General features: G+C 38.1%; 2 protein-coding genes across 2 annotated transcripts in view; one reads left to right on the forward strand and one right to left on the reverse strand.

Moving 5' to 3' along the window:
* The first annotated feature begins 2,664 nt into the window (after nt 1-2,664).
* On the forward strand, nt 2,665-26,037 carry CTBS (chitobiase). The gene is made up of 7 exons (XM_045547644.1): nt 2,665-2,923; nt 5,358-5,496; nt 6,003-6,211; nt 10,401-10,572; nt 12,600-12,697; nt 13,037-13,198; nt 25,741-26,037. Exons 1-7 carry the CDS (start codon nt 2,759-2,761, stop codon nt 25,936-25,938), a joined length of 1,143 nt encoding a protein of 380 aa, XP_045403600.1. The 5' UTR covers nt 2,665-2,758; the 3' UTR covers nt 25,939-26,037.
* SPATA1 (spermatogenesis associated 1) overlaps nt 9,613-27,318 on the reverse strand; it is a 53,941-nt gene continuing 36,235 nt past the window's right edge. The window contains exon 13 of the mRNA XM_045547647.1: nt 9,613-10,552. Coding sequence (XP_045403603.1) covers nt 10,524-10,552 — 29 coding nt within the window. The 3' untranslated portion in view covers nt 9,613-10,523. The remainder of the gene's footprint in view (nt 10,553-27,318) is intronic.

A 27,318-nucleotide genomic window follows, 5' to 3' on the forward strand; every position in this document is an offset into this window, starting at 1 on the left:
AGTGAAAATCCCATCGCAGTCTCTATCCTCTTCCTCAAAAATGCCATCTTCTGTAACATTTTCTGGAACGGGCAAGCTTCAAACCATGACATGGTTTGCTCCTCCAAACACTACCAGCTGTGTCCCCCTCACTGCTGCCCCGCCCCCTGCCCCCTGCCCCTGGGGTCAAAGGCATCCCAGGTATAGGGGGTTGGTGGCAGAAAGCAAGTTTTGTGCAAGTCCATCATGACTTGCTCGATGGTTATCAGCAAACAATAAGTCTGGTGGATCTTGTCATCAGCAGTCTATGGTTGGCCTATTCCAGACTCTTGATTCTGTTTTTCTACAAGGTCGTTTTCTAATCTTGTGCCCCGCACCTGTATAAGCAAGCAGCAAGTTAATTCTAAACTTTTAAGACAGAACAAGCCAAAAACATACTAGAAGCAAAATGGCTTCCATTTAGCTAGCCTAGTCTTAAAGTCCCAGTGGTCCTTGGGGTGCACTTACAAGAGCAAACAGTCATTCCTCATTATCTGTGGGGGATTCATTCCAGGATTCACGAAGATACTAAAATCCACAAATGCTCAAGTCCCTTATATAATATGGCATAGTATTTGAATATAATCTATGCACATCCTCCCGTATGGTTTAAATCTTCTCTAGATTACTTATAATACCTAATACAATGTAAATGCTATCTAGATAGTTGTTGCACCATATTTTTTATTTGTATTATTTTTAATGTATTTTTATTTTTAATATTTTTGATCTGAGGTTGGCTGAATATGCAGATGCAGAACCCATGGTTATGGAGGTCCAACTGTACTTCTTCATTGGGTTTATCAATCAGTGTCAGTCCTACACCACCATTATTCTGTATCTCATCAATAAAAAGATGGCTTTCTGGACTTTCATCATGATTATCTCTTCACTTAAGAGTGAATTGGCTACTGGTAAGTGGATTATATGTCATTACAAATTCTCCAACGTGATCCAATCTGTTACTGACATCCAAGCTGCTCTGACATTGAGCAGTTATCATAGAATTCATCACTTTTGGGAGGATTTTCATTTTCTCTCTCCTATTTTTGGTCTCCTATTTCCCATAACCCCTTTATTCCTCTTTCATTGTTTATTTCCTTGTTTTGGTGAAACACACTTTCTAGCAGCTTTTGAGAAAGAATGTATGATAGGTAAATATTTTGAAATTTTATATGTCTGAAAAATTTTATTCTGCTTTCCTACTTGATTGATAATTTGGCAGAATACTAAATGGAAATCACATACCTTTAGAATTTCACACAAATTGTTTCATTATCTTTGAGCTTCAGGTGTTGCTGTTGGGAAATCTGATGACGTTCTCATCATTGATCCTTTATGACTTTTTTTTTCCTCTCTGGGAACTTTTAGGACCTATTCTTTGCCTTTTCATTCTGAAAACTCACATCCTTCAGTCCTGGAGTCTTTATAATTACTTATCTCTTGTCCTTTGCACTACTCTGCTTTACAAGCAGCCTTCTGAATTACTTGATTTTTTTCTTCCTGTCTGTACTACTTTTCCAACTTATTTACTTTCTTTTTGTCTTTTACTCTACATTCTTCAATGTTATCTTCTGTTGATTTTTTTTTCATTTCTACCATTTTCTTTCTTTTTTCCAAGAACTCTTTTTATCCCCAATTCCACCCCTTTAATTGCATCCTGTTGTGACTTCATATTCTCCTATCTTTCTGGGGATATTACTAGAATTTTTTGAAACGTTCTTCCTGTCTGTTTCCTCCATATTCCTTGTTGTTGTTTGGGCCTCTTCCTTCTATATTATCGGATTTTCTTGGTTGCTGTCCATGATTAAAAGTAAAAAGAGAGGAAGCTCGGAGTGGATGGCTGGTGCTGTTGACTTTGAATTCACTAGAGGGTTCCTGCAGAAGACCCCTGATGTCAGTATCTTTGGTTAGCCTCTTGGGTTAATCAGATTGTGATCAGTCTAGTGAAGGTTTCGGTTTTCGGTAGGCACAAAGTCTTTTATTTCCCGTTTTAGGTGTTTTACCCAAACACTCGCCAGAGAATTTACCCTCTCCCTAGAAGTAAACCTCCCAACTTCAGTCTGGGAGGGAGAAGGGCAGCTGCCCAGAGAGAAAGATCTAGCGATATAACTGCTTCAGCAGTTATAAGCAGTTATAAGCAGCCTTCAGCTAATCCCCTTTATTTTCGATTTACCTCTCATACGTATGCTTTGCAGCCTCCGAGGTTTTGTTGCTGTCATATCCTTGGTTTAGGTTTTTACTGTAATTTAAATATGGGAGTAAGCGAAATTAGATGCCTGTATTCAAACTGTCGTCTTAACTCAGAACTGACATCCATATAAGAATCTTTTGGCCACTCCAACCACGTTGCTCAATCATCCCTTCCAAAGACACTCTACTTCTCCATTTTGGGGCGACTCCGCCTTCAGACTCCATAAGTACACAACCAACCACAACACAGCACCAAAGTGAGGCGCACTGAGTCCGTGCGATAATCAGCGGTGGAGATGCTGTGCCTTCCACTCCACCGCCCGCCTCCCGGGCCCGCCCCTTCCCTGACACGCCCCTTCAACGCCACGCCCCCTTTCCGCCACGCCCCTTCCCCGCCACACCCCTTCCCCGCCCCGCCTGCAGCCGCCTGAGCGCCCCGCGCCTCCCACGCCCGTCGCCGAGCGCCGCCCCACCCCCGCCGTGCGGCGGGCCCGGCAGGTCTAGCGGGAAGAGCTCGCTCCCGCAGCGTGGTGACCCGCCGGCTGCCATGTCCCAGCCGCAGCTCGGACGCCGACGCCCCCTAGCCCGCCAGCCGTGCGGCGCCTCCGGGCTGGCTCTGCTGGCGCTGCTGACGCTGCCGCTCGCCTTGGCCAACTGCCCGTGTCCGGAGCCCGAGCTCTGCCGCCCGATCCGCCACCGCCCCGACTTCGAGGTCAGCACCTCACCCCGCTCCCCTGGGTCAGGGTCTCAAGGCCCGCACAGAAGTTAAGAATAGAACAGATCCCTAAGAAGAGAAAGGTGGTGTAAGTGCTGAAACTACTCGTTGAGGGCCTTCCTGTCTAAGGATTTTCTTCAGTTTCTAGATGAGGAAACTGGAGCTCAAAGAGGTTGAGTAACTCCAAGGTCTCACAGAGTGGAAGCGCCTGCCTTGGCAGGCAAGTATTCAAACCCAGATGTGAGCCAAAGGCGAGTTCCTTGAATTCCCCTGCTCTGCCTCTCTGGAGGCACTCTGGGTGTAAAAAAACAAAGAAGATAGGATAGTCCATTTCTTGGTTTCCAAGAGAATGAGGATTTAGTTTGAAAGAATCTTAGGCACTCCAACAGCACACTGGAAGGCAGAATGTTTTGCTTACCTTCACTTTTGTATACCTACTAGCCCTTTCCTTTATGGCACCTCAAAACCACCCAAGAAGGGTGGTAAAAGCAGATTTTTCAGAAAATTTTCCTTTTACTCACCTAACAATATATAAGGCTTCTGGCAACTTTAATCAAACACCCTTTTGGAAGCAATATTAAAACCACCTGGCTGATTCAAGTTTGATTACTGTAGCAGGAATTGGAAGGTATCAGGGAGGTCCAAAGGCTTAGTCCAAAGAACAATTCTTTTGTAGAAATAGGAATGATTCCTAGTTCTTAATCTAGTCCATTAATTTTGAGGCAGGGACGTTTAAATGCCAATTAGAAAGTACATATACGTGGCTTAGGAGAAGAAATAAAAGTGGTGAAAGTGTTTATGGAGAACCCGCCTAGTGTGGAAATGTAACATCTTGTTATAAAACTTTAGACAAATTAAAATAATGGTGTTTATTTGAGGAAAGAACAATTTATGAATTGGCGTCACTTAAACCAGAAGTTCAGAAATGCCTGCTTTAGCAGAATGAGCAGTGTGGGCTTTTAAAGGTTGAACATGGAGGCAAGGTAAAATAATTACTTGATTGGCTATGGGGGTAGGTTTTGCCTTGCTTAGATATGACCTGGTGGAAAGTCCCTAGTTAGAGATTAGTTGGCAGTTTCTAATAGGTTAAGCTTAAGTTTAGATTCACTGTTGACGTTGTTTATTTAAGTAGGAATCTAAGGCACTGGAGCTGTTTCAGCTTAATGGACATCCAATTAAATTTTTTTTAAACAATCTGAAAGATTCATCCTAGTACCCAATACCTAATGGGTTAGTCAGCATTTGTGTGCATTTTGAAAACCAATTATACAAAGAAGCAAACTTATGCTCATTTGTATGTTCATGGTGTAAAGAAAATTAAAAAGTCTCAGGACCACCCACCCAACTCCTTACGCAAAAGGGAAGGTCAAGCCTGGAGCTCAGTCATGCTACACCCGCTTCCAAATGAACAGCTGCTGCTAGCGTTACATGTGTTACACATCAGCCAGATCCCAGGTGGAAAGGTAAAAGGCCTCAGGCATCTGCAAGTACTGCCCCCAGATTCCGAAGGAAATTCCTTGCTGGCTTCCCATAAGCAAGGACTTGCACATTGTAACTGGGTCTGCAGGCTAAGTCTAGCTCCTAAAACTAAAGTCTGTTCAATTCCAGACTATTATTTTTTTTTAAGAGACAGGGTATCTCTCGCAGGGTCACCCAGGCTGGAGTGCAGTGGTGCAATCACAGCTCATTGCAATCTCAAACTCTTGGGCTCAGATGATCCTCCTGCCTCAGGCACCAGGCCTGGCTAATTTTTCTTTTTTAGAGATGGGGGTCTTATGTGTTGCCCAGGCTGATCTCGAACTCCTGGTCTCAAGCAATCCTCCCGCCTTGGCCTCCCAAAGTTCTGGGATTAGAGGTGTGAGCCATTGTGCCCTGCCCCTAAAACCTGAACTTTTAGCTGAGGTCACCATCATCTCTTGCTTGGCTTCCTCCAACAGCTTCCCTATTCTGCCTTCAGTTTTGGCCTCTCTTTAATCCATTTCCCACTTCAGCTGAAGGGATTTTTCTAAAATGCATACCTTCTCCTTTAAAAAACTTTTATTCTCTCCTTTTCCCTCAGGATAAATAATGGAATACAAACTTCTCAACAGGGTTTTCTAGGCCCTACATGATTTAACCCTGCCTGTCACTCTGGTTCTTCACTCTCTGCAAATTTGCTGTACTAAATATCTAAATACACAACCACCATGGTCTCTCTGCCTGCAGGCCTTGGCACTTGCCACTATTTCTTCCTGGCCCATCCTTCTCCACTTTCCAGACCTCGCTAATTACCCCTGGTACCAATTATATTGGGACTCCTATGTCTTATTCACTGTTGTGCTCTCAGTGCCCACCATGGTGCCTGGTATATGGTGGTGTTTAATGTTATTTTGGATGGTCAGCATGATGTTCTTATTTTAAATGATGGTGCTTACCCCTTTTGTTCTGACAGGTTTTTGTGTTTGATGTTGGACAGAAAACTTGGAAATCTTACGATTGGTCACAGATTACTACTGTGGCAGTTTTTGGAAAATATGACTCAGAACTTATGTGCTATGCTCATTCAAGAGGAGCCAGAGTAGTACTTAAAGGTATGTTTTTACCAGGTCTATGAGTCCAGCAAATTGGTAAATTTATCTGTATTACTTGCTATAGTCCTGACTTTCCAAAAACTTCCATTTTTATGTTTATCTGTTTTTTTAGTATCCTAAAATTGATTTAAATACTGTATAATTCATTTCATAAATAGGTATTTTTAAAAGTTAAATAAACCACTGTGTTGATTTGAGCAAAATGTGACTTCCTAATTAGCAAGATGACCTTTACTTAGATATGTGTATGGTCCACAATTTCTGTTTCTGACTTGAGAATCATTTTACTAGTTATTCATAATGGTTATTTTGGAGATCAGTAAGTAATGGCTTTCTATTATTTTGGTATATTCTTTCTCCATTTGGAAAGCTTAAGTTAGAGGTATAGTCTTCCAAAGTAATGAAATGTTTTAGACATTTTGATCTCTTTGGAATGGGTTTGTGAAGTAAATGTCATTAAACCGTGAAAAGCATGTGCGTACAAAAGATGTATACTTCTTCCATAGGGGACGTATCCCTAAAGGATATCATTGATCCTACTTTCAGAGCATCCTGGATAGCTCAAAAACTTGATATAGCCAAAACACAATATATGGATGGAATTAATATAGATATAGAGCAAGAAGTGAATTGTTCATCACCTGAATATGATGCATTAACTGCTTTAGTCAAAGAAACCACAGACTCTTTCCATCGTGAAATTGAGGGATCACAGGTAAAAATTCATTTATTTTTTGGAAACCCCATATTTTCCCTATCAGAATGTATTCATGAGGGTATGACTAATACAATTTTTGTTTTATGGAAATGGAATGGGAAAGAATTTCAGCACATACTTCCTAAAAAAATTTTCTGGAACTTTTGATGTTCTTATCTAAGGAATTTTAAGGGACTAACTCTGTTCTCTATTCACATCAAAAATACAACGCTGGGATTGCCCCCACCTACTTGCCTTGTAGCAGAGTTACAAGTATTAGATAGGTAGTGGGGGCAGCAAGAGTACAGGAGGGCCTAATTGGCTTTCACAAGTGCAGGACAGAAACAGCTCTTGCCAAGGGTAGAGATAGTTCTGGGGAAGTATCTCACTTCCTCCATAGTCTCTGAATTACTTGCAAAGTACCCAAGGCCTATAAGGCTCCAAGGACTAACTCCACAGAACTTGTCAGAGCTATGACAATAGGCAGTGTGCTTTCCCACTGCCATAATGAGCTTGATTAGAGCAGAAGATCACAGTACCAGGCATCTTGCCAGGCAATTTGTGGGTAACAAAGGATAGTGTGGCCCCAGATCAGTGATTCCTAAACCTGGTCACATATCAAGATAACCAGGGGTATTAAAAAAATGTAAATACATGCTCTCTCTCTCATGTGCTGACACACACATGCATGCTAGGACTCACTCCTAGAAATTATTATTCAGAAAGTTTTGGGTAAGCCCAGAGTTCATAATTTAAAAAAAATTTCTTAGGTGATTATGGTTAGGCTAGACAATGAGTTTTTTAAGGCAGAGAACAGCTACTTGATGTCTAACAATGTTTAAAAATTATTTGTTGAGAGGTGCTATATCACCATTGTTTCTTATAGCTGAGTAGTACTCCATGGTATACACATATCACATTTTATTAATCCATTCATGGATTGATGGGCACTTGGGTTGTTTCCACATCTTTGCAATTGTGAATTGTGCTGCTATAAATATTCAAGTGCAGATGTCTAGCACTTGTATTTTCCTGGATAGAGTTGGAACCCATTTTACTAAGTGAAGTATCCCAAGAATGGAAAAATAAGCATCCCATGTACTCACCATCAAATTGGTTTCACTGATCAACACCTAAGTGCGCATATAGGAATAACATTAATCAGGTGTTGGGCAGATGGGGGCGGTGGGGGGAAATGGGTGTATACATACATGATGAGTGTGATGCTCACCGTCTGGGGGATGGACACGCTTGAAGCTCTGACTCTGGGGTGGTGGGGGGACAAGGGCAATATATGTAACCTAAACTTTATTTCAACCCTATAATATGTTGAAATAAAAAAAAATTTATTGAGTAAATGAGTGCTATCCCTACCTTTAGAGCATTGTAAGTACTATAAACCTGTGATTTCTAAACCTGTCCCAGAATCACCTGGGAGTGCTTTTTTAAAATATTCCAAGACTGATTCAGTAGGTCTGGGAATAGAGCCTAGGGAACTGTATTTTTACAAAGTGTCCTACGTGATTATGGTACAGTTGGTCATCATAAATTTGAGAATCATTGGTAAAATAATAAGTGATGTGAAGACTGACATCTCTGTGGTTTTATTCAAGTAGGGAAGGTCAGTATAGAATTCAGCTTTTCAGATGAGTACAATGGAGTACAATGTAGATCAAGAATAGCAAATACCAGATATGCAGGACATCATACCCCTCTCCTCACAAATTTTGGTCTCAGAAACTTTTTCTTCATTCGTTAGATAGTTGTTACTAATAGGTTAGGATTGATGTATAGAATACACCCTAATTGCCAGTCCTGATTAAGCTACAGTGAAAGGGCCCAGAGGAAGAGATTGAGCAAAGACCTTGCAGTAGGAATATCTATTTCCAGGTTTGAGAGATGAGTAGAACAATCTGGGCTACTATGTCAAGTTCATGTTAGATGAATTAGTGAGAGGTACAGTTGGAAAGGCAAGCCAGATTGTGGAAGATCCAGAGTGTCAGACTGAGGAGTATGCATTTTATTCTGTATATAATGTCCTTACATGTGTAGAATAGTGTTTTGGGAGAGTATTCTGCAACAGTATGTAAAACTAGAGGAGAAAGGAAGACCAGTGATGACTAACTCAACAATCCAGTAGCTAGAGACTGACAGTTTGGATTGGGATGATGGTATAACCCTAACAGTTAACAAGTGTTCAACAAATATTTGTTAAATGAATTAGTTAATGGAAAGGAAGGGGCAGAATGACTGTGAGAAGACACCCAAAGGAAGATGTGAGATTAGTTGTGGGGTGTGAAGGAAGAAGAGACTCAGAAAATGGCCCAAATGTTCTTAAATTCGTAACCGGCAAAAATGACTAATATAGAGCATCTAGAGGGAGAAATGAGTTTTGGGGATAAGATGATGACATTAATTTACAGAATTGTGGTCATAGAATTAAAGAAGTAGAAATAATTGCCCTTGAAGAGTTTTTTGTACATTCTCATTTTTATATGTATGAAAACAAATTCAGATGCTTTAAGTCTGCAGGCCCAACCCCTTGGGCCACTTACTGGTACTGGTCCGTGGCCTGTTAGGAACCAGACCACACAGCAGGAGGTGAGCCTCGGGCCAGCAAGCGAAGTTTCATCTGTATTTACAGCTGCTCCCGCTCCCCATCACTCCCATCACTGCCTGATCTCTGCCCCCTGTCAGATCAGCGGCAGCATTAGATTCTCATAGGAGCAAGAACCCTACTGTAAACTGTGCATGCGAGGGATCTAGGTTGTGCACTCCTTATGAGAATCTAATGCCTGATGATCTGAAGTGGAGCTGAGGCGGTGATGCTAGTCCTGGGGAGCAGCTGCAAAGTCACCCCAAAACCATCACTCCCCACCCACTCCATTCCCCCTGTCTGTGGAAAAATTATCTTCCATGAAACCGGTCCCTGGTGCCAAAAAGATTGGGGACTGCCGCTTGAAGTGGGTTAGCAATGACATAGACCTAGTTATAACAGAGCCAAGACTAGAACTCATCTTTCAGTTTCCTGTCTAATATACTAATGCTACCTTCTCAAAAATATAAGACTAATTATGACAGGAAATCCAGGTGAAAATGCTTTTAATATGCAGGAGAGAGGTAAGGACTTACAAAATGGATTTGAAATTTACTTGTTTAGATGTAGTCATTTTCTCTATTACTATAATATAGCTCCCATTTTGTAATAGGAGGCAGTGATAAAGTGGGGTCCAATACGTAAAAATTGCATTTCATAACCCATTTTGTTGGAGAGCTATTGAGAAAAGCTTGCACCTGTAAAGCAGAGTGTCCTTTTATGTGAATACTCAGAGAATTATAGAGATAACTTTGAGAAAGTCCTGAAAAAGAGTTTTGCTAGAATAAATTGGCCAAAGTATAAAAATTTTATCTACAGTATCTCAATTTTTAAGTAATTAATAAGTGTTTATTGGGTGCCTAATTAAGAAAAAAACAACCTTTAATGAGTTTTATAGAACATTTGTACACCAGTAACATAAAGCTAATTAATACTTGGTTAAAGCAATAAACAGATAAAGAGACTTGTTGAGGGCTGGCTCACCATTCAAAATGAAAGCTATTACTCAAGTTTTATTTGAATATTTCCATAAAATAAGATCACTTAAATGATTTGTTCGACAGTTTGAGCTGGTTAATCTACACCTATGGACCATAAAATAACATTATTCTCTAACTGCAATACTGGGCCAAACCTGCCTTGTAATGTAACTGTGAATCAGGGAGACAAACTCACAACCCAGTCAGGTTGTGCCAATAGGTGACACATTTAGCCTGCACAATATTTTTCACAACTTTTATATTTGAATTTTTTTTATGCCTTTACTCTCCACTTGCTCAGGAGCACCACCATACCCTATTGTTGTTAATACTTCTTTCAATCAGCCTAGCCTCTTAAGACTTATGCATTTAAAACCTGTTGTCTTCTATATAGTGCCCCGTTCCTGGTCATTATATGTCCAAATATATGTCCTTGTCAGTTGAATATAGACAAAAAATACATTTCTTAGAACTGTTCTAGTTCCATATGTATTGAGCCCTACATTCATATACCGTAAGCAGTTCTTTTTTCTTGGGTAGTATGAGGCAAGAAAATAAATAATCAAAAAAAATCTGACATAAATATGCATATTTGATCATGTTACATAAACTGATATGTTTTTCTTCACAGGTAACCTTTGATGTAGCTTGGTCTCCAAAGAACATAGACAGAAGGTGCTATAATTATACTGGAATTGCAGATGCTTGTGACTTCCTCTTTGTGATGTCTTATGATGAACAAAGTCAGGTCTGGTCAGAATGTATTGCAGCAGCCAATGCTCCCTATAATCAGACATTAACTGGTAAGAATCCACAAAATGATTATTTATTAGTAAGATTAATTCAAGAACTTCAAAGATTAAGATATCTTTTATTAATAGTATTTCTAAGTTATATGGATACCTTTTTAATTTGTAAAGCTTGCTTGAAATATATAAAAATCACTTCATTTAGAGCGTTAAAGTTTATAAAAAGTTTTAAAGTTTTGAAGTTTTCATGTAATTCCTCTAACAACCTTGTGGGATAGGTATGTTTTTATTAATCCTCTATTATAGATGAGATAAAAGACATTAAGTTCTCATGGTTGCCCAACTATGAAGTATTATATAGTTCAGACTCAATCAGGTATTCTAATTTCAATTCCAGTACTCTTTTCATAAAATCACATGAAGATATTTGCTATCTAGAATCTGACGGGATACTTTTGTTGAAATAACCAATGTTAAATAATATAATAGCAAAGATAGTTAATGGTGTGGGTACCTATATTACATGATTATTAGGATTGGCTTTATCTTATTATTAATAACTGTGATATATTAAAAATTGTATTCCTATCAGAATTTGAGTACTTCTGACCTGTCATTCATATGATGTGGTCTTTGCATTATCATCTCTGAAGTTTGGATTGGTTTGTATCACATCAGTCAACTGAATAAAAGATTGCTATCTTCTGGACTCAATCTGAAATTTTCTGGGATAGTTGCTATCAATTGAGTTATTAATTGATTTATAAATAAAAATTTTTTTTCTTTTACATAGAAGTTAAAATCTTAGAACCTGGCCTTATTTAATTGTTTTGTAATTGGATAGAATAATCTGACTATACACATATATTAATACTATTTAAATTAGAAAAATAACTGAATTTCATTCTGTTAAAGTTACAAAGTAATTAGTTAATTCAGGGTTCCAATACTGTGTTTCATGAAAGAGATGGCAATAGTGTTTTCTATCAATAAAAGGTTTATTATTAAATATGTTTGGGAAATGTGCATACCTCACCCGTTTTGGATATTTAATAGTGCACAATAACATTAAAGGCTCTGAAAAGCAATAAACTTATTTAAATCAACATTCTAGATAATCTGGGAGTATCTCTTGTTGGAAAAACATGTTTTGCATTATTGGGCAGGAAAAGGACTGATAGTATCAAGAAATTGTTCATTTTTGGCCAGGCGTGGTGGCTCACGCCTGTAATCCTAGCACTCTGGGAGGCCGAGGCGGGTGGATTGCTCGAGGTCAGGAGTTCAAGACCAGCCTGAGCAAGAGTGAGACCCCGTCTCTACTAAAAATAGAAAGAAATTATCTGGCCAACTAAAAAATATATATATAGAAAAAAATTAGCCGGGCATGGTGGCGCATGCCTGTAGTCCCAGCTACTGGGAGGCTGAGGCAGTAGGATTGCTTAAGCCCAGGAATTTGAGGTTGCTGTGAGCTAGGCTGACGCCACGGCACTCACTCTAGCCCAGGCAACACAGCGAGACTCTGTCTCAAAAAAAAAAAAAACTGTTCATTTTTCTCTATGTTTCCTCCAACTACAGATTATGTACAATAGAATGGGTGGAGGGGGCATTTCTTATCCCCAGCTATCATTCATACTTATAGAATATTTGTAAAACATGGAACACTTGTGATTTCTATAAGAAATTCTGAGACTATCACTGCCAGAAAGTTTAAGATTTGTAGAACTTTCTTGAAACTTTAGAATATAGAATATCAACTATATCATGTCTTAGCAATTAATGGATATAATTAGCATGCTTTCCTGAAATGTGTCATTCCTCCTATAGATTTTGTGAATTTTTTATTTCGGTATGATCTTAGTTTTGAATGTTTTCTCTTATTCAAAAAGAAATGGTTTAGAAAGCAAGATATGGAAGTTACAGTTATTAAGGGATGAGTTTTATATTAGAGAAACTATTATTATTTTGCACAAATGTACCTGTTTTTACTAACTTAGACTCCGAGTGGTTGCATAGTTTGTATGAACACATTAACAGATACATGAAGAGAAAAAAATGTGCTTTTTCTGCCCCTATTTGACTAGGATATAATGACTACATCAAGATGGGCATTAATCCTAAGAAACTTGTAATGGGTGTTCCCTGGTATGGTTATGATTATACATGCCTGAATCTATCTCAGGTAAGAACAGGTCATTTGTTTTGTAATTTTTCTTCTGTATTATATTTTTTAGAGCTTATTTTGTTTTCATTAGGAACATGTAAACTTTATTTAGAATTTCTGAAATATAGTTTGAGATTAAAAATTGTTTATTTTAAATTATTTAATCCCAAGAAAGCTTCTGATTATCATATATTTTTATTTAATAATGAGATTTATTTTAACTTTTATTCATGATAATCAGGTTATCTATTTATAGCATATATTTTATTTCTAGCAAATAGTTTTTGATTATTTTTCTGATTTGACTCTTAGGCGCTTAATTGATAATATGTAACATGAACATTTCTGCATTTCTAGGATCATGTTTGTACTATTGCAAAAGTCCCTTTCCGGGGGGCTCCTTGTAGTGATGCTGCAGGACATCAGGTGCCCTATAAAATGATCATGAAGCAAATGAATAGTTCTATTTCTGGAAACCAATGGGATGAAGGTCAACAGGCTCCTTACTATAATTATAAAGTAAGACTTTTTATAAGTTATGAACATTCATTCTATTATTTTCATAATTGTGTATTTTAATAATTAGGTATTAAGAATTTCTATCAGTTTTCTTATAAGGGCATAACATACAGATTGCTATTTAACATGAATAAACTTGTCTTTGAATCTGTGGAATCAGGAACTTTAGTTCCCTGGTGAGCAATTTGAGTTTTGCTAATAGTGCCACTGCTTTACTTGGGCCAACTTGTCATTTTAGTGATGACAAAAAACATGCATATCACAAACAGGGTTTCCTTAATAGTTGACAATTATGCTAACTGTTGTTTTTCAAAGGGCTTTGAGCCAAAATAGGTTACCACCTCTGAAAGCCTCCATTTCAAAGTAGCCTGAAGATTCTGATAAGACTCTTACATAAGAAGGAAGGAGGCTAAGAACAGGAGATGTGTGATCATCAACTTTACAATGGAAAAACTGTATCATTTCAAATTTATTTCATAATTAAAACAAATTATAAGTAATATTAAAAATTAGAGACAGACATTACATAAAGGAAACTTGAAGAAATACAGTAAATCATTAGCAATCCTGTTAGGTAATGTTTAATAAATAGGAATTGCTATACCAAAGTGGCAAAGAAAAGTTATATTTTTCATAATTTACCTTTAGCATAATAAAGCCTCTTTCACACCTCAAAAGTCTTAAGTACAAATCATATTTGAATTTACTGTGGATTATGTTACTTTAAAATGAATCCTAAAATGACATGATGTAAGTTAATTCCAGCAAGGGTTTATATTCTTGACCATTATATCAGACCATTGTCTGATACCCATTTATAAAAAAATGACTGCAAACACACTATATGTAATAAATTGTAATTGATATACATGCATATGCCGGTATATCAATTATATAGAAAGGTTTAGTGTAGAGCTTTCTAAACTTTGGAATCAAAATTATATATCTGTTAGTGAAACTAGGATGTATTGTAATCTTGTCTTTCCTAAATAGTATTCAGGAATACTCTGTCCTGGGAACTGTTAATATTTTGCACACCATTACCCATGTGTGCAAAATATTCACACATGTGCTATGGGCAAATATATTTAGAAAACACTACATGTCATATGTCCCTCTTAGAGATTTAAAATGTACAACATTATATTAAAGGACTTGAGAAGTGCTGCAATACTTAGAGCTGTTTGGTTAAGAACCTTGTTTCACAGCACTCTTAAATGTATGCAGGGGAACAATGTTTCATGGATATAGTTTGGTAAAGGCTATGGTAAACAATTATATATACAGGCATACATTGGAGATGTTGCAGGTTTAGTTTCAGAGTACTACAATAAAGCAAATATTGCAATAAAGCAAATTACATGAATTTTTTGGTTTCCCAGCATATATAAAACTTATATTTATACTATACTGTAGTCTATTAAGTGTGGAATAGCATTGTGTCTAAAAAGATGTGCATACCTTAATTTAAAAATACTTTATTGCTAAAAAATACTATCATTAGAGCCTTCAGCAAGTCATAATCTGTTTGCTGGTAGAGGGTTTTGCCTTGATGTCGATGGTGGTTGCTGAAGGCTGGGGTGCCTGTGGCAATTTCTTAAAATAAGACAACAATGAAGTTTGTCACATTGATTGACTTTCCTTTTACAATAGATTTCTCTGTAGCATGTGATGCTGTTTGATAACATTTTGCCCACAGTAGAACTTCTTTCAAAATTGGAGTCAATCCTCTTAAACCCTGTTGCTGCTTTATCAACTATGTTTATGGAATGTCCTAAACGCTTTGTTGTTATTTCAACAAGTGTTCACAGCATCTTCACCAGGAGTAGATTCCATCTCCAGAAACTAATTTCTTTGCTCATTGATAAGAAGCAACTCTTCATCGGTTCAATTTTTATCATGAGATTGCAGCAATTCAGTCACAGCTTCAGGCTTTACGTCTAATTCTAGTTCTCTTGCTATTTCTACCACTTCTGTGGTGACTTCCTCCACTGAAGTCTTGAACCCCTCAAAGTCATTCATGAGGGTTGTAATCAATTTCTTCCAAACTCCTGTTAATGTTGATATTTTGACCTCCTCCCATGAATCACAAATATTTTTAATGGCATCTAGAATGGTGAATCCTTTTTAAGTTTTTGGTTTACTTTGCCCAGATCCATCAGAGTAACTGTTATCTATGCAGCTTTATGAAATATACTTCTCAAATAATAAGACTTAGAAGTCTAAATTACTCCCTGTTCTATGGGCTACAGAAGGTATGTTGTGTTAGGCATGGAAACAACATTCATTTCTTTGTACTTCTCCATCACAGTCTTTGGATGACCAGGTACATTGTCACTGAGCAGTAATATTTTGAAAGGAGTCTTTTTTTCTGAACAGTAGGTCTCAATAGTGGGTTTAAAATATTCAGTAAACCATGCTATAAACAAATGTGCTGTCATCCAGGCTTGCAGAGTTGATTTAACATAATAAGGGCCCTACGCTTTTTGGAATGGTAAATGAGCATTGGCTTCAACTTAAGAGTCACCAGCTGCATTAGCCCTTAATAAAGGGAGTTAACCTGTCCTTTGAAGCTTTAAAGCCAGGCATTGACTTCTCGCTAGCTAGGAAAGTTGTGGTTCATGGTGGCATCTTCTTCCAATAGAATGCTATTTTGTCCACATTGAAAATCTGTTTAGTGTAGTCTCCTTTATCATCTATCTTCTGGATAACTTGCTGCAGCTTCTACGTCAGCACTTGCTACTTCACCTTGCACTTTTATGTTATGGAAATGGCTTCTTTTTTTTATTTCAGGATATTATGGGGGCACAAATATTTTGGTTACATGTTATGATGTTGCCTCGCCCAAGCCAGGATTAGAGGCATACCCTTCCCCCATAAAATGCCCACTGGATCCATTAGTTGTGAGTTTACCCACCCCTACCCCCTGAACCCCCAATGAATATTACTACCATGTGAGTACCTTAGTGTTGATTAGTTGGTGCCAATTTGATGGCAAGTACACGTGGTGTTTATTCCTCCATTCTTGTGATATCTCACTTTGGAGGATGGGCTCAAGCTCTATCCAGGCTAACATAAGAGGTGCTAGATCACCATTGTTTTTTGTAATTGAGTAGTATTCCATTGTATACATACACCATATTTTATTAATCCACTCATGGATTGACAGGCACTTGGGTTGTTTCCACATCCTTGCAATAGTGAATTGTGCTGCCATAAACATTTGAGTGCAGATGTCTTTATTATGGAATGTCTTTTGTTACTTTGGGTAGATGCCTAGTAGTGCTATTGCTGGATCAAATGGTATTTCTATTTTTAGCTCTTAGAGTTATCTTCAGATTATTTTCCAAAGAGGTCTGGTAATAATATGCAGTCCCACTAGCAATGTAAGAGTGTTCCTATCTCTCCACATCCTCACCAGCATTTGTTGTTTAGGGACTTTTTGATAAAGGCCATTCTCACTGGGGTTAGGTGATAGCCCATTGTGGTTTTGATTTGCATCTCCCTCATGATTAGAGATGTTGAGAATTTTTTTATATGTTTGTTGGCCATTATTCTGTCTTTTTTTGAAAAGTTTCTGTTCATGTCCTTTGCCCATTTATTGATGGGGTTGTTTGATTTTTTTCTTGATTTTTTTGAGTTCTACATAGATTCTTGTTATCAGCCCTTTATCGGATGTGTAGAAAGCAAATATTTTCTCCCATTCTGTAGGCTATTTGCTCTAATGATAGTTTCCTTGGCTGTGCAGAAGCTTTTTTTTATTTCAGTATATTATGGGGGTGCAAATGTTTAGGTTATGTATATTGATTGCCCTTGCCCCACCCAAGTCAGAGCTTCAAGCATGTCCATCCCCCAGATGGTGTGCATTGCACTCATTATGTATGTATATACCCATCCCTTTCTCCCCCCTCCCATCTGCCCAACACCTGATGAATGTTATTCCTATATGTGCACGTAAGTGCAGAAGGTTTTTAATTTGATCAGGTCCCATTTATTTATTTTTGTTGCTGCTGTAATTGCTTTGGGGGTCTTCTTCATAAATTCTTTGCCTAGGCTGATGTCTGAAAGAGTCTTCCCTACATTTTCTTCTAGGATTCTTAAGGTTTCATGCCTTAGGTTTAAGTCTGTTATCCATCGTGAATTGATTTTTGTAAGAGGTGAGAGGTGGGGATCCAGTTCCAATCTTCTGCATGTAGTTATCCAGTTTTCCCAGCACCATTTATTGAAAAGAGATTCTTTCCCCAGTGTATATTTTTGTCTGCTTTGTCAAAGATTAGATGACAATATGCGGATGGTTTCATGTCTGGGTTCTCAGTCCTGTTCCAAATATCTCTGTTCTTGTGCCAGTACCATGCTGTTGGTTACTATAGCCTTGTAGTAAAGTTTGAAGTCTGGCAGACTGATACCTCCCAGTTTGTTCTTTTTGCTTAAGATTTCTTTGGCTATATGAGGTCTTCTCTGGTTCCATACAAAGCGTAGGATTATTTTTTCTAGATCTGTAAAGAATGATGATGGTACTTTGATGGGGATTGCATTAATTCTGTAGATCACTTTGGGTAGTATGGACATTTTAACAATGTTGATTCTGCCAATCCATGAGCAAGGTAGATATTTCCATCTGTTTACATCTTCTATAATTTCTTTTCTTAGTGTTTCGTAGTCCTCCCTGTATATGTCTCTCACCTCTTTCGTTAAATATGTTCCTAGATATTTAATTTTCTTTGAAGCTATTGTAAAAGTTCTGCATTTTTGATTTGATTTTCGGCTTGACCGTTTCTGGCGTATATGAATGCCTCTGCTTTGTGTGCATTGATTTTGTATCCTGAGACTTTATTGAATTCATTTATCAATTCCAGGAGTCTCTTGGTTGAATCCTTAGGGTTTTCTAGATATAACATCATCAGCAAAGAATAAGAGTTTGATCTCTTCTGCCCCCATTTGGACACCCTTAATCCCCTCTCTTGTCTAATTGCTTTAGCAAGGACTTCCAGCACTATGTTGAATAGAAGTGGAGATAGTGGGCAACTTTGTCTGATTCCAATTCTAAGTGGGAATACTTTCAATTTTTCCCCATTCAGTATGATATTGGCTGTGGGCTTTTTGTATATGGCTTTAATAATTTTAAGGTATGTCTCATCTGTGCCTATTTTGTTAAGAGTTTTTATCATAAAGGTGTGCTTGATTTTGTCAAATGCTTTTTCTACAACTATTGAGAGAATCCTATGGTCTTTGTTCTTGCTTTTATTTATGTGGTGAATTACATTTATAGATTTGCATATGTTGAACCAGCCTTGCATCTCTGGGATAAAGCCCACTTGGTCATGGTGAATTATTTTTTTGATGTGTTGTTGGATTCAATTTGCTAATGTTTTGTTGAGGATTTTTGCATGTATATTCATGAGGGATATTGGTCTGTAGTTTTCTTTTTTTGTTGTGTCCTTTCCTGGCTTTGGTATTAAGGTGATATTGGCTTTGTAGAATTAGTTGGGGAGGATACCATCTTTCTCAATGTTGTGGAATAATTTATGTAGTATAGGTATGAGTTCTTTGTATGTTTGGTAAAATTTGGGTGTGAACCCATCTGGTCTGGGACTTTTCCTTGTTGGAAAGTTTTTAATTGCTTGATATTGGTCTGTTCAGGGATTCTATTTCCTCCTGGTTGAACTTAGGGAGGTTATATATTTCCAAGAATTTATCCATTTCCTCCACATTATGTAGTTTTGGGGCATATAGGTTTTTATAGTATTCAAAGACACTGTTTTGTATTTCTGTGGTGTCTGTTGTGACCTCTCCTTTTTCATTTCTAATTGAGTTTATTAGAGTCCTTTCCCTTCTAGTTCTTGTCATTGTAGCAAGAGGGCTGTTGATTTTGTTTATCTTTTCGAAAAAGCAGCTTTTGGTTTTATTGATCTTCTGTGTAGTTCTTTTATTCTCAATTTCATTTAGTCCTGCTCTTAGTTATTTCTTTTCTTCTGCTAGGTTTGGAATTGATTTGCTCTTCCTTTTCCATTTCCTTGAGACAGTTTATTAGTTTCTTGATTTTTGAGCTTTCTGCTTTTTTGGATGTGAGCATTTAATGCTATTAGTTTTCCTCTCAGGAATGCTTTTGCTGTATCTCACAGATTTTGGTAACTTGTGTCGCCGTTATCATTTAGTTTGAAGAATCTTTTGATTTCCCTCTGTATCTTCTTGACCCAGTAAGTCATTCAACAATAGATTGTTTAATTTCCATGAATTTGTGAAGTGGTGAGTGTTTCTGTTGGAATTGAACTCTAATTTTATACCACTGTGATCAGAGAAGATACATGGTATAATTTCTATGTTTTTGAATTTGCTGAGGTCTGATTTGTGGCCTAGTATGTGGTCAATTTTGGAGAAGGTTCCATGGGCTGATGTGAAGAATGTATATTCAGCTTTATTTGGATAGAATGTTCTATAGATGTCTGTTAGACCCTTTTGTTCTAGAGCTCTGTTTAAGTCCATTATTTCTTTGCTTATTTTCTGTTTGGAAGATCTGTCATGTCCTGTCAGTGGGGTGTTGAAATACCCGTCTACTATGGCGTTACTATTTATCATGCTATTTAGATCAAACAGTGTTTGCTTTATGTATCTGAGTACTCCTGAGTCGGGTGCATAAATATTAACAATCGTTAAATCTTCTTGCTGGATTTTTCTTTTCACCATTATATAGTGACCATCTTTGTCCTTTCTTACTTTTGCTATTTTAAAGCTTATGTTATCTGAAATAAGTGTAGCCACCCCCGTTTTCTTTTGGCTTCCATTTGCCTGGAGGATTGTTTTCCATGCCTTGACCTTGAACATGAAAGAAAGCATCTTTGTGGGTTAGGTGCATTTTCTGTAGACAGCAGATACTTAGCTTGTGAATTTTTATCTACTCTGCCAGTCTATGTCTCTTCAGAGGACAACTCAAGCCATTCACATTTATTGAGAGGACTGATATTTGGGGTAGATTTCCATTCATATTTGGCTGAATTCCTATTATTTTGTTTTACTCCTTGAGCCATCATGGAATCCAGGTTCTAGACTTTAAACTCTTGAGTGATTTTACTTTGGTGAGTGTCTGTTGCGCTGTTCAGTGTGTAATGCAGGTCTGAATATTTCCTGTAGGGCAGGTCTGGTCTTCACAGATTCCATCAGTGATTGCTTATCTGGGAAAGTCTTTATTTATCCCTCATAGATAAAGCTTACTTTTGACAGGTAGAGAATTCTAGGTTGGCCATTATTCTGTTTTAGAAGGTTGAGGATAGGCGCCCAGTCCCTTCTGGCTTGTAAAGTTTCAGTTGAGAAGTCTGCAGTTAGTCTGATAGGTTTTCCTTTATAGATTATCTGCTGTTTTTATCTTACTGCTCGAAGGATTGCTTCTTTTGTGTTTACTTTTGTCAGCCTAATAACTACATGATGTGTTGATTGCCTTTTCACATTGAGTCTCCCAGTTCTGTGTGCTTCTTGTATCTGGATATCTAGATTTCTGGCCAGGCATATTTTCCTCCAGTACTCCATGAAATAAATTTTCTAGCCCTTGTGTATTTTCTTCTCCTCTGTCTGGGGTGTCTATGATTCTTATATTTGGCTTCTTTACATAATCCCACATTTCTTGTATGTTTTGTTCTTGTCTCTTGTTTCTGTGTTTTTTTCCTTCATCCGATTTGTTTAGCACATAGGCATTATCTTCACGCTTGGAGATTCTTTCCTCTGCATGATCCATTCTATTCTTGAGGCTTTCCATTGTGTTTTGTAGTTCCCTAAATGCGTCTTTCATTTCCAGAATTTCTGTTTGGTTTTTTCATAGTATTTCAATTTCTTTAGAGAATTTTTCATTCATTTCCTGTATTGTTCTTGCAGCTTCTTTATGTTGGGTTTCTATTTTCTCTTCAATTCCATTGAGTTTTCTTACAATCCATATTTTGAATTCTTCCTCTGTCAATTTTATTGTATCGTGTAAATTGGTATCCATTGATGGAGATCGAATGTTTTCTTTTGGGGGTGACTTTTCTCTCTGATCTTTCATGTTTCCTGCGTTCTTTCACTGATTCTTTCTCATCAGGCTATTTTGTCAAGAACTGGGGTTGCTGGGGCTGGTTTATGGCCTTATCTCCAAGTCACCAAAGGGGTGTTCCTTAACAGTGTTGGGGAGAAGTGCGTTGGTCCTGTATTGCCTTAGAGGTGTTTTAGCCAGTTGAGTTACCTCTTACCTGTTGTCTTCACCTCTTGCCAAAGGAGATTAGTGAGTTTGGACCCCTTGCTTAACCTCCCATGTGGTGAATCACTTTTGTGTGAGTGACTCCACTTCCCGCCAGTAGTTTGAGGTGGAAGACACTGTGTTGAGCTATGAGGTTACCTTCTCTGTTGTTGCTTGTAGTTTGTGTGGAGGAGCCAATTATCAAGGTATTCTGATGCCTTTGTGTTGGGCTCTAATCCCCCAAATGGGGTACATGAATGCCCCGGTCTTTGGGAAATGTCTTCTCACTCCCAAAGGTTACCTGAGCCCTCTTCCCACTTTAGGTGGGGTAAGGCAACTGGTGCCTGCAAGCCTGAGAGCGTATACTTCTGTGGTTGCTTGATCTGCTGCTAGGGGAGAGCCGCTAATATGTCATTTAGGGCTCTTTCGCCACACTTGCGAGGCAGCTCCTGGTGAGGGTTGTCAATTGGTACAATTGCTGACGACTCTGGACAGGATTTTCCTTCCCAGTCCACAACCCCCAAAGCTGGCAGCAGCCCAGGTGCCAACGTTATGTTCTTATCAGATGATCAAAGCCAGCCCACTGGACCAAATCAACAGGCTGCCCTCTATTGCTCAGTTCCAGGGTCCCGCAGATTCATGCCAGTCACACAGAGAAAGCGACTTTTCTCCCTTCTCCCCACCTCCAACCTGCTGGGCTGGGGAAGGGGCATTGTCTGAGATCATTCCCTGAGCCTACCCTGCTGGGCTGGGGAAGGGGTGGTGCCCAGAATTGCAACATGCCACAGCGTTTCCTGGCTGTGGAACCCCAAAATGGCAGCTGTCCACCCATGGAGAGCGAGCACTGGGGGCGAATGCTCAGGGTTTGGCAGGTGCTGGGTTTTGCAGGCTGTCTCAAGGAGCCGCCAGCTGCCCCCACTGCTTCCCTGTCCCACTGTCTCACGTTAGTCCAGTAGAAGGCCCTGTACTCTCTGTCCCACCCTGAGCCAGCCGAATCTTTGGCAGTTTCCAGGGGAAGAGCCTCCCTTTTGGCCTTTACCTCCTTTGTTCTGGTCATGCTGACTGCCAGAGGTGAGATGCCTGTCTCCATACTCCCTCCTGTGGACCAGGGAAGTGTTCACTCAGACCAGTCCCTACCTTGCCCAGTGCGGACCTAGCACAGAGCACCAGGGAATTCAAAATGTTTTCCACTATTGTCTCTTCTCCACGTAGCCTGTCATCCCATGCCACAACTTTGCACTGACTTCAGGCACTTCCCTGCCTGAGTGGATGTGGAGGTCGGTAGAGGAACAGTTGTCCTCCTGTGGGTCAGATCACACTGCCCTGACTGGTGGGCACAGCCGTCCCATGCTCTACTCCGTACTATATACCTTGTACTCTCCAGACTTGTGGTCAATTTCCAGTTCACCTTTTTTTCCCAGCACTGCTTGTCCCGTGTTGCTTCTCTGCAGATTCACAATGCTGTTCTTGGGGGAGAGTGATCCACTTGTGTGTAGCTTTCCGCATTCTTCACCTCCCACTCTGGGAGCAAAGAGCCAGTAGGTCACCACTGATCTGCCATTTTTTTCCCGGATGAAAATGGCTGCTTTAGTTTCATGAACCAACCTCTGCTGTCTTCATAACTTTTCTTATGCAGCTCTCACCTCTCAGCCTTCATAGAATTGAAAAGAGTTAGGGCCTTGCTCTGGATTAGGCTTTGGCTTAAGGGAATGTTATGGCTGATTTGATCTATCCAGACTACTAAAACTTTCTCCATATCAACAATAAGGCTGTTTCACTTTCTGAACATTTGTGTTTTCACTGGAGTAGCATTTTTTTTTTTTTTTTTGAGAGAGAGTCTCACTCTGTTGCCCTGGCTAGAGTGAGTGCTGTGGCGTCAGCCTAGCTCACAGCAACCTCAAACTCCTGGGCTTAAGCAATCCTTCTGCCTCAGCCTCCCGAGTAGCTGGGACTACAGGCATGTGCCACCATGCCCGGCTCATTTTAAATATATATATATATATTTATATAAATATATATATATTTTTTTTTTAGTTGGCCAGATAATTTCTTTCTATTTTTAGTAGAGATGGGGTCCCGCTCTTGCTCAGGCTGGTCTCGAACTCCTGACCTTGAGCGATCCACCCGCCTCGGCCTCCCAGAGTGCCAGGATTACAGGCGTGAGCCACCGCGCCCGGCCTGGAGTAGCATTCCTCCAAGAACTTTTCCTTTGCGATCATAACTTAGCTAACTTTTGGAACAAGACGCCTAGCTTTCAGCCTGTCTTGGTTTTTGACATGCCTTCCTCACTAAACTTAATCCTTTCTAGCTTTTGATTGAAAGTGAGAGATACGCAACTCTTCCTTTCACTTGAACACTTAGAGGCTGTTGTAGAGTTATCAATTGGCCTGATTTTAATATTGTGTCTCAGGGAATAAGGAGAGATATAAAGGAATGACAAGTCTGTGGAGCAGTGAGAACACACACATTTACTGATTAAGTTTGCTGATTTATATGGGTGTGGTTCATGGTGGCCCCAAATAATTACTCCTGTCTAACTGAAATTTTGTGTCCTTTGACCAACATCTCCCATTTTCCCCACCCCAGCCTCTGGTTACCACTGTTTTACTGTGTTTCTATGAAGGAAAACATTCTTTAAAGGTCCTAGAGTTCACGACACATTTTGGTGAAGATTGAAGGCCATTGAATGGTACTTTAAAAAACAATCTAGTTATAACTAGATTGTTCCTCATTTTATTCATTGCAAAATTCTGTAGCAACTAAAGTCAAGTTTCTGTTATTTTTGAATAGAATCATTCTACCTTCTTATGCTATTTCAGCAATAGCAGCTCATCTTGGACTTGATATTTTGGATGGTGTATAAATCATAATGCATAAATCAATCTTACATATACTCAGTTTTTCACCCTTTGATTCTTCACTATTTTGAGATATCTGAATTTCTTAGTGATATCAAAAAGGCTCAAAGTACTAGCTAGAATTATAGCAAAATTCAGAGGTATATGTTTTTGGATTTGCCCCTGAATCTTCAAAAATCTTTCATATTTAGGTATAGGTTCTGCAATTCCCTTTTAATAGTGAATCAAAACTGTTAATAGAGCATGAATGGCTTTGTCTAATTCTAAAAATGTTAAAGAATGGAATATAAGATATGACTTATGCTTGAATGTAATGAGTCTACTATACTTAAATGTATCACATGACTACTGTCTTTCAAAGTAGTCATCTCGGGAGACTGTTCTAATTCCAGGAGTGCTACCATAAATATTACTGGCATTCACTCAGAATTGCCTTTAAGAAGTTTCCCAAATGTATATAAAAATAAGTTATTTTCAGTCACAGTCTTTTAATTTTTACCTCCTATCTATCTTTTCCCCTTTCCCATAACCTTTTGCCTAGATCTGTTCCTTTCCTTTGTCTCTTATCTAGTTGCTTATGTGCCTCCTTAGAGAGACTGTCTTAGTACTAGATAGAGGCAGGTGATGCTAGGGTAAAGGACTGTTCAGGGTGGAAGGTGAGCATAAGACTAGAATCTAATTTATGGCTTTTAATTAGGTGTGTGTTAAGTCACTCGTGGAGTCCAGACCTAACAGGCTTTTAGAAGCAATTCTGTGAGACCTAGAAAAGTACAAACTTTCCTCCTCCATTGCCATTACCTTTTGATTTGGCTGATTCATCATAAATAAAATCATCTGTTGAGTTCCTAGCTAGGCACACTTCCAGGAACTATAGGGAATACAAAAAAGTATATAAGCTGGTTTTAGAGGACCAGAGCAATTAATCTCCTTAACTTCAGAATTGCCTAATGGAACATTAAAACACAAAATAAACAACTATGACCTAGAACCAACCCTAGAGAATTTTAATTCAGTAGGTTTCATGTGGTGTCAGGAAGCTGTATTTTTAAAAGCCCCGAAAGTGATTCAGATATATATCTTGGCTGATAATCTTAGAACAGGAGACGGACCTTAAATAGAATACATTAGGAGGCTCATTTGTGTAATCTTTGCTGTTGTTGAAAGTGCCATAAGCAGTATCTAGAAAGTACAGATGCTCCTTGATTTATGATTGGGTTGTGTCCTGATAAACTCATCATAAGTCAAAAACATCCTGTGTGGAAAATGCATTAAATAACTGATAAACCCATCCTAAAGTCTAAAAATTGTAAGTTGGGGACCGTCTATATCACATACAGAGCCATTGAGTAATAGAGTGGGAAAGTATTAGGCCCTAAAATTTTTATTATTTCATTGTATCCTTTTTGAATCACTGGATTTAAGAAACTTTCCCCCCTCTTATTGTACTGAATACTTTAACTTTCCATTTTAATTTATTTGTGTAGGATCCTGCTGGCCATTTTCATCAAGTATGGTATGATAATCCTCGGAGCATTTCTTTAAAGGCTGCATATATACAAAACTATGGCTTACGGGGCATTGGCATGTGGAATGCAAACTGTCTTGACTACTCTGGAGATGCTGTAGCCAAACAACAAACTGAAGAAATGTGGAATGCCTTAAAGCTAAAGCTAAAGCTGTGACAGGGATGAACATCTTTTGTCAGACTATCAAGATTTAGAAAAATGATCTGTATAAATAGATCTAGTTTCTTAAAGAAATAAAAACGTACATTTTAATCATGTTGCTATATATTTTATTTGTTTTTTAAGTATACTAATAACTAGAGATATGCTTTCATTGTTTGAATTTGAAAAATACATATTTATATCTTTAGTATCCAGGAACATAAAGGCAAGAAACAAAGTCAACTTAACCCTATTACCCTCTGAAATTTTTCAACACTATAATTAGGAAAAACTGCCTTCAGAATTTTATTATGCCAAATTTTCTCCCATTATATTATTAATAAAATATACACTTACAAATCAATGTTGAGTTTAAAAATATGTATCATTTGAAGTGGAAACTGTTTGCTTAGAATAGATCTTTAAAAACCTAGCCTTTGTGAAGCAGTTTGTGCTATATCTTTTTTTCCCACCGTAAATCTTAAATTTAAAACCTGCAATTGAGTGTCTCCTCTTTAGGTTCATTAAACTGATGAAAATAATTTTTCTGCTTCCTGACTTCATGTGGTACTCATGTCTCTGAGGTACTTGAACTAAACCTCCAGTTAGTGAAAAAAAAAATACAGGATTAAATGTATTCACAAAATATAAGCAGACAACTTTTAATATTTTGAATTAGTAAGTTAGAGCTACCTAATATTTTCCAATTATTTTGAGTCTTATCTGTTAAATTTTTTACAATAGGAATAACTTCGTGTTGAACTTGATTCTATTCACTGTCATTTACACTTTTAGTTCTGCATTTATAGACATTCAGAATTTATTTCTTGGCTAGTTTTCTTTTCATAGTTAAATTTTTCTTTTTCTACATCTGCATTGTACTTCTAATTATCTGAAGACATTGATTAGATTCTCAACTAGTTCCTCTTTCTAAAAGATGAATTTTATGCAAAGAACTTTTCTAAAGGTAATGAAATATCTGTTCTCAAGACAATTAAGAACAACATTGTGCTGCCCTTATTAGTTCCTGTGAATACACAGAACAAAAATCTGCACCCTTGAACTCTGTATTTACATAAATCATGCCTTCCCTGCACATTCCCTCCCCAAGTTAGAATGATTCAACCATCTGTTACAAGAATATTATATTTCCTATGTACACAATTGTTTATGACAGAGTAAAATCAACCATTTCCATAGTATATATTGAATCACTATTGTCTTTATGTTTTAAAATAAATGAATAAAAATATTTAAATTCTTAGATACTACTCTCTACCATAGTTCTGGATGCAAATTCAGTATCCCTGTTCTTTTATACTTCCAGATTTCTTTTAAGATACAACGAACAAATTACATTTCTATTTTCATGCAGACATATTAGTATTTATTAAA

This window comes from Lemur catta, chromosome 3, assembly GCF_020740605.2.
Source record: "Lemur catta isolate mLemCat1 chromosome 3, mLemCat1.pri, whole genome shotgun sequence".
Taxonomy (NCBI): Eukaryota; Metazoa; Chordata; class Mammalia; order Primates; family Lemuridae; genus Lemur; species Lemur catta.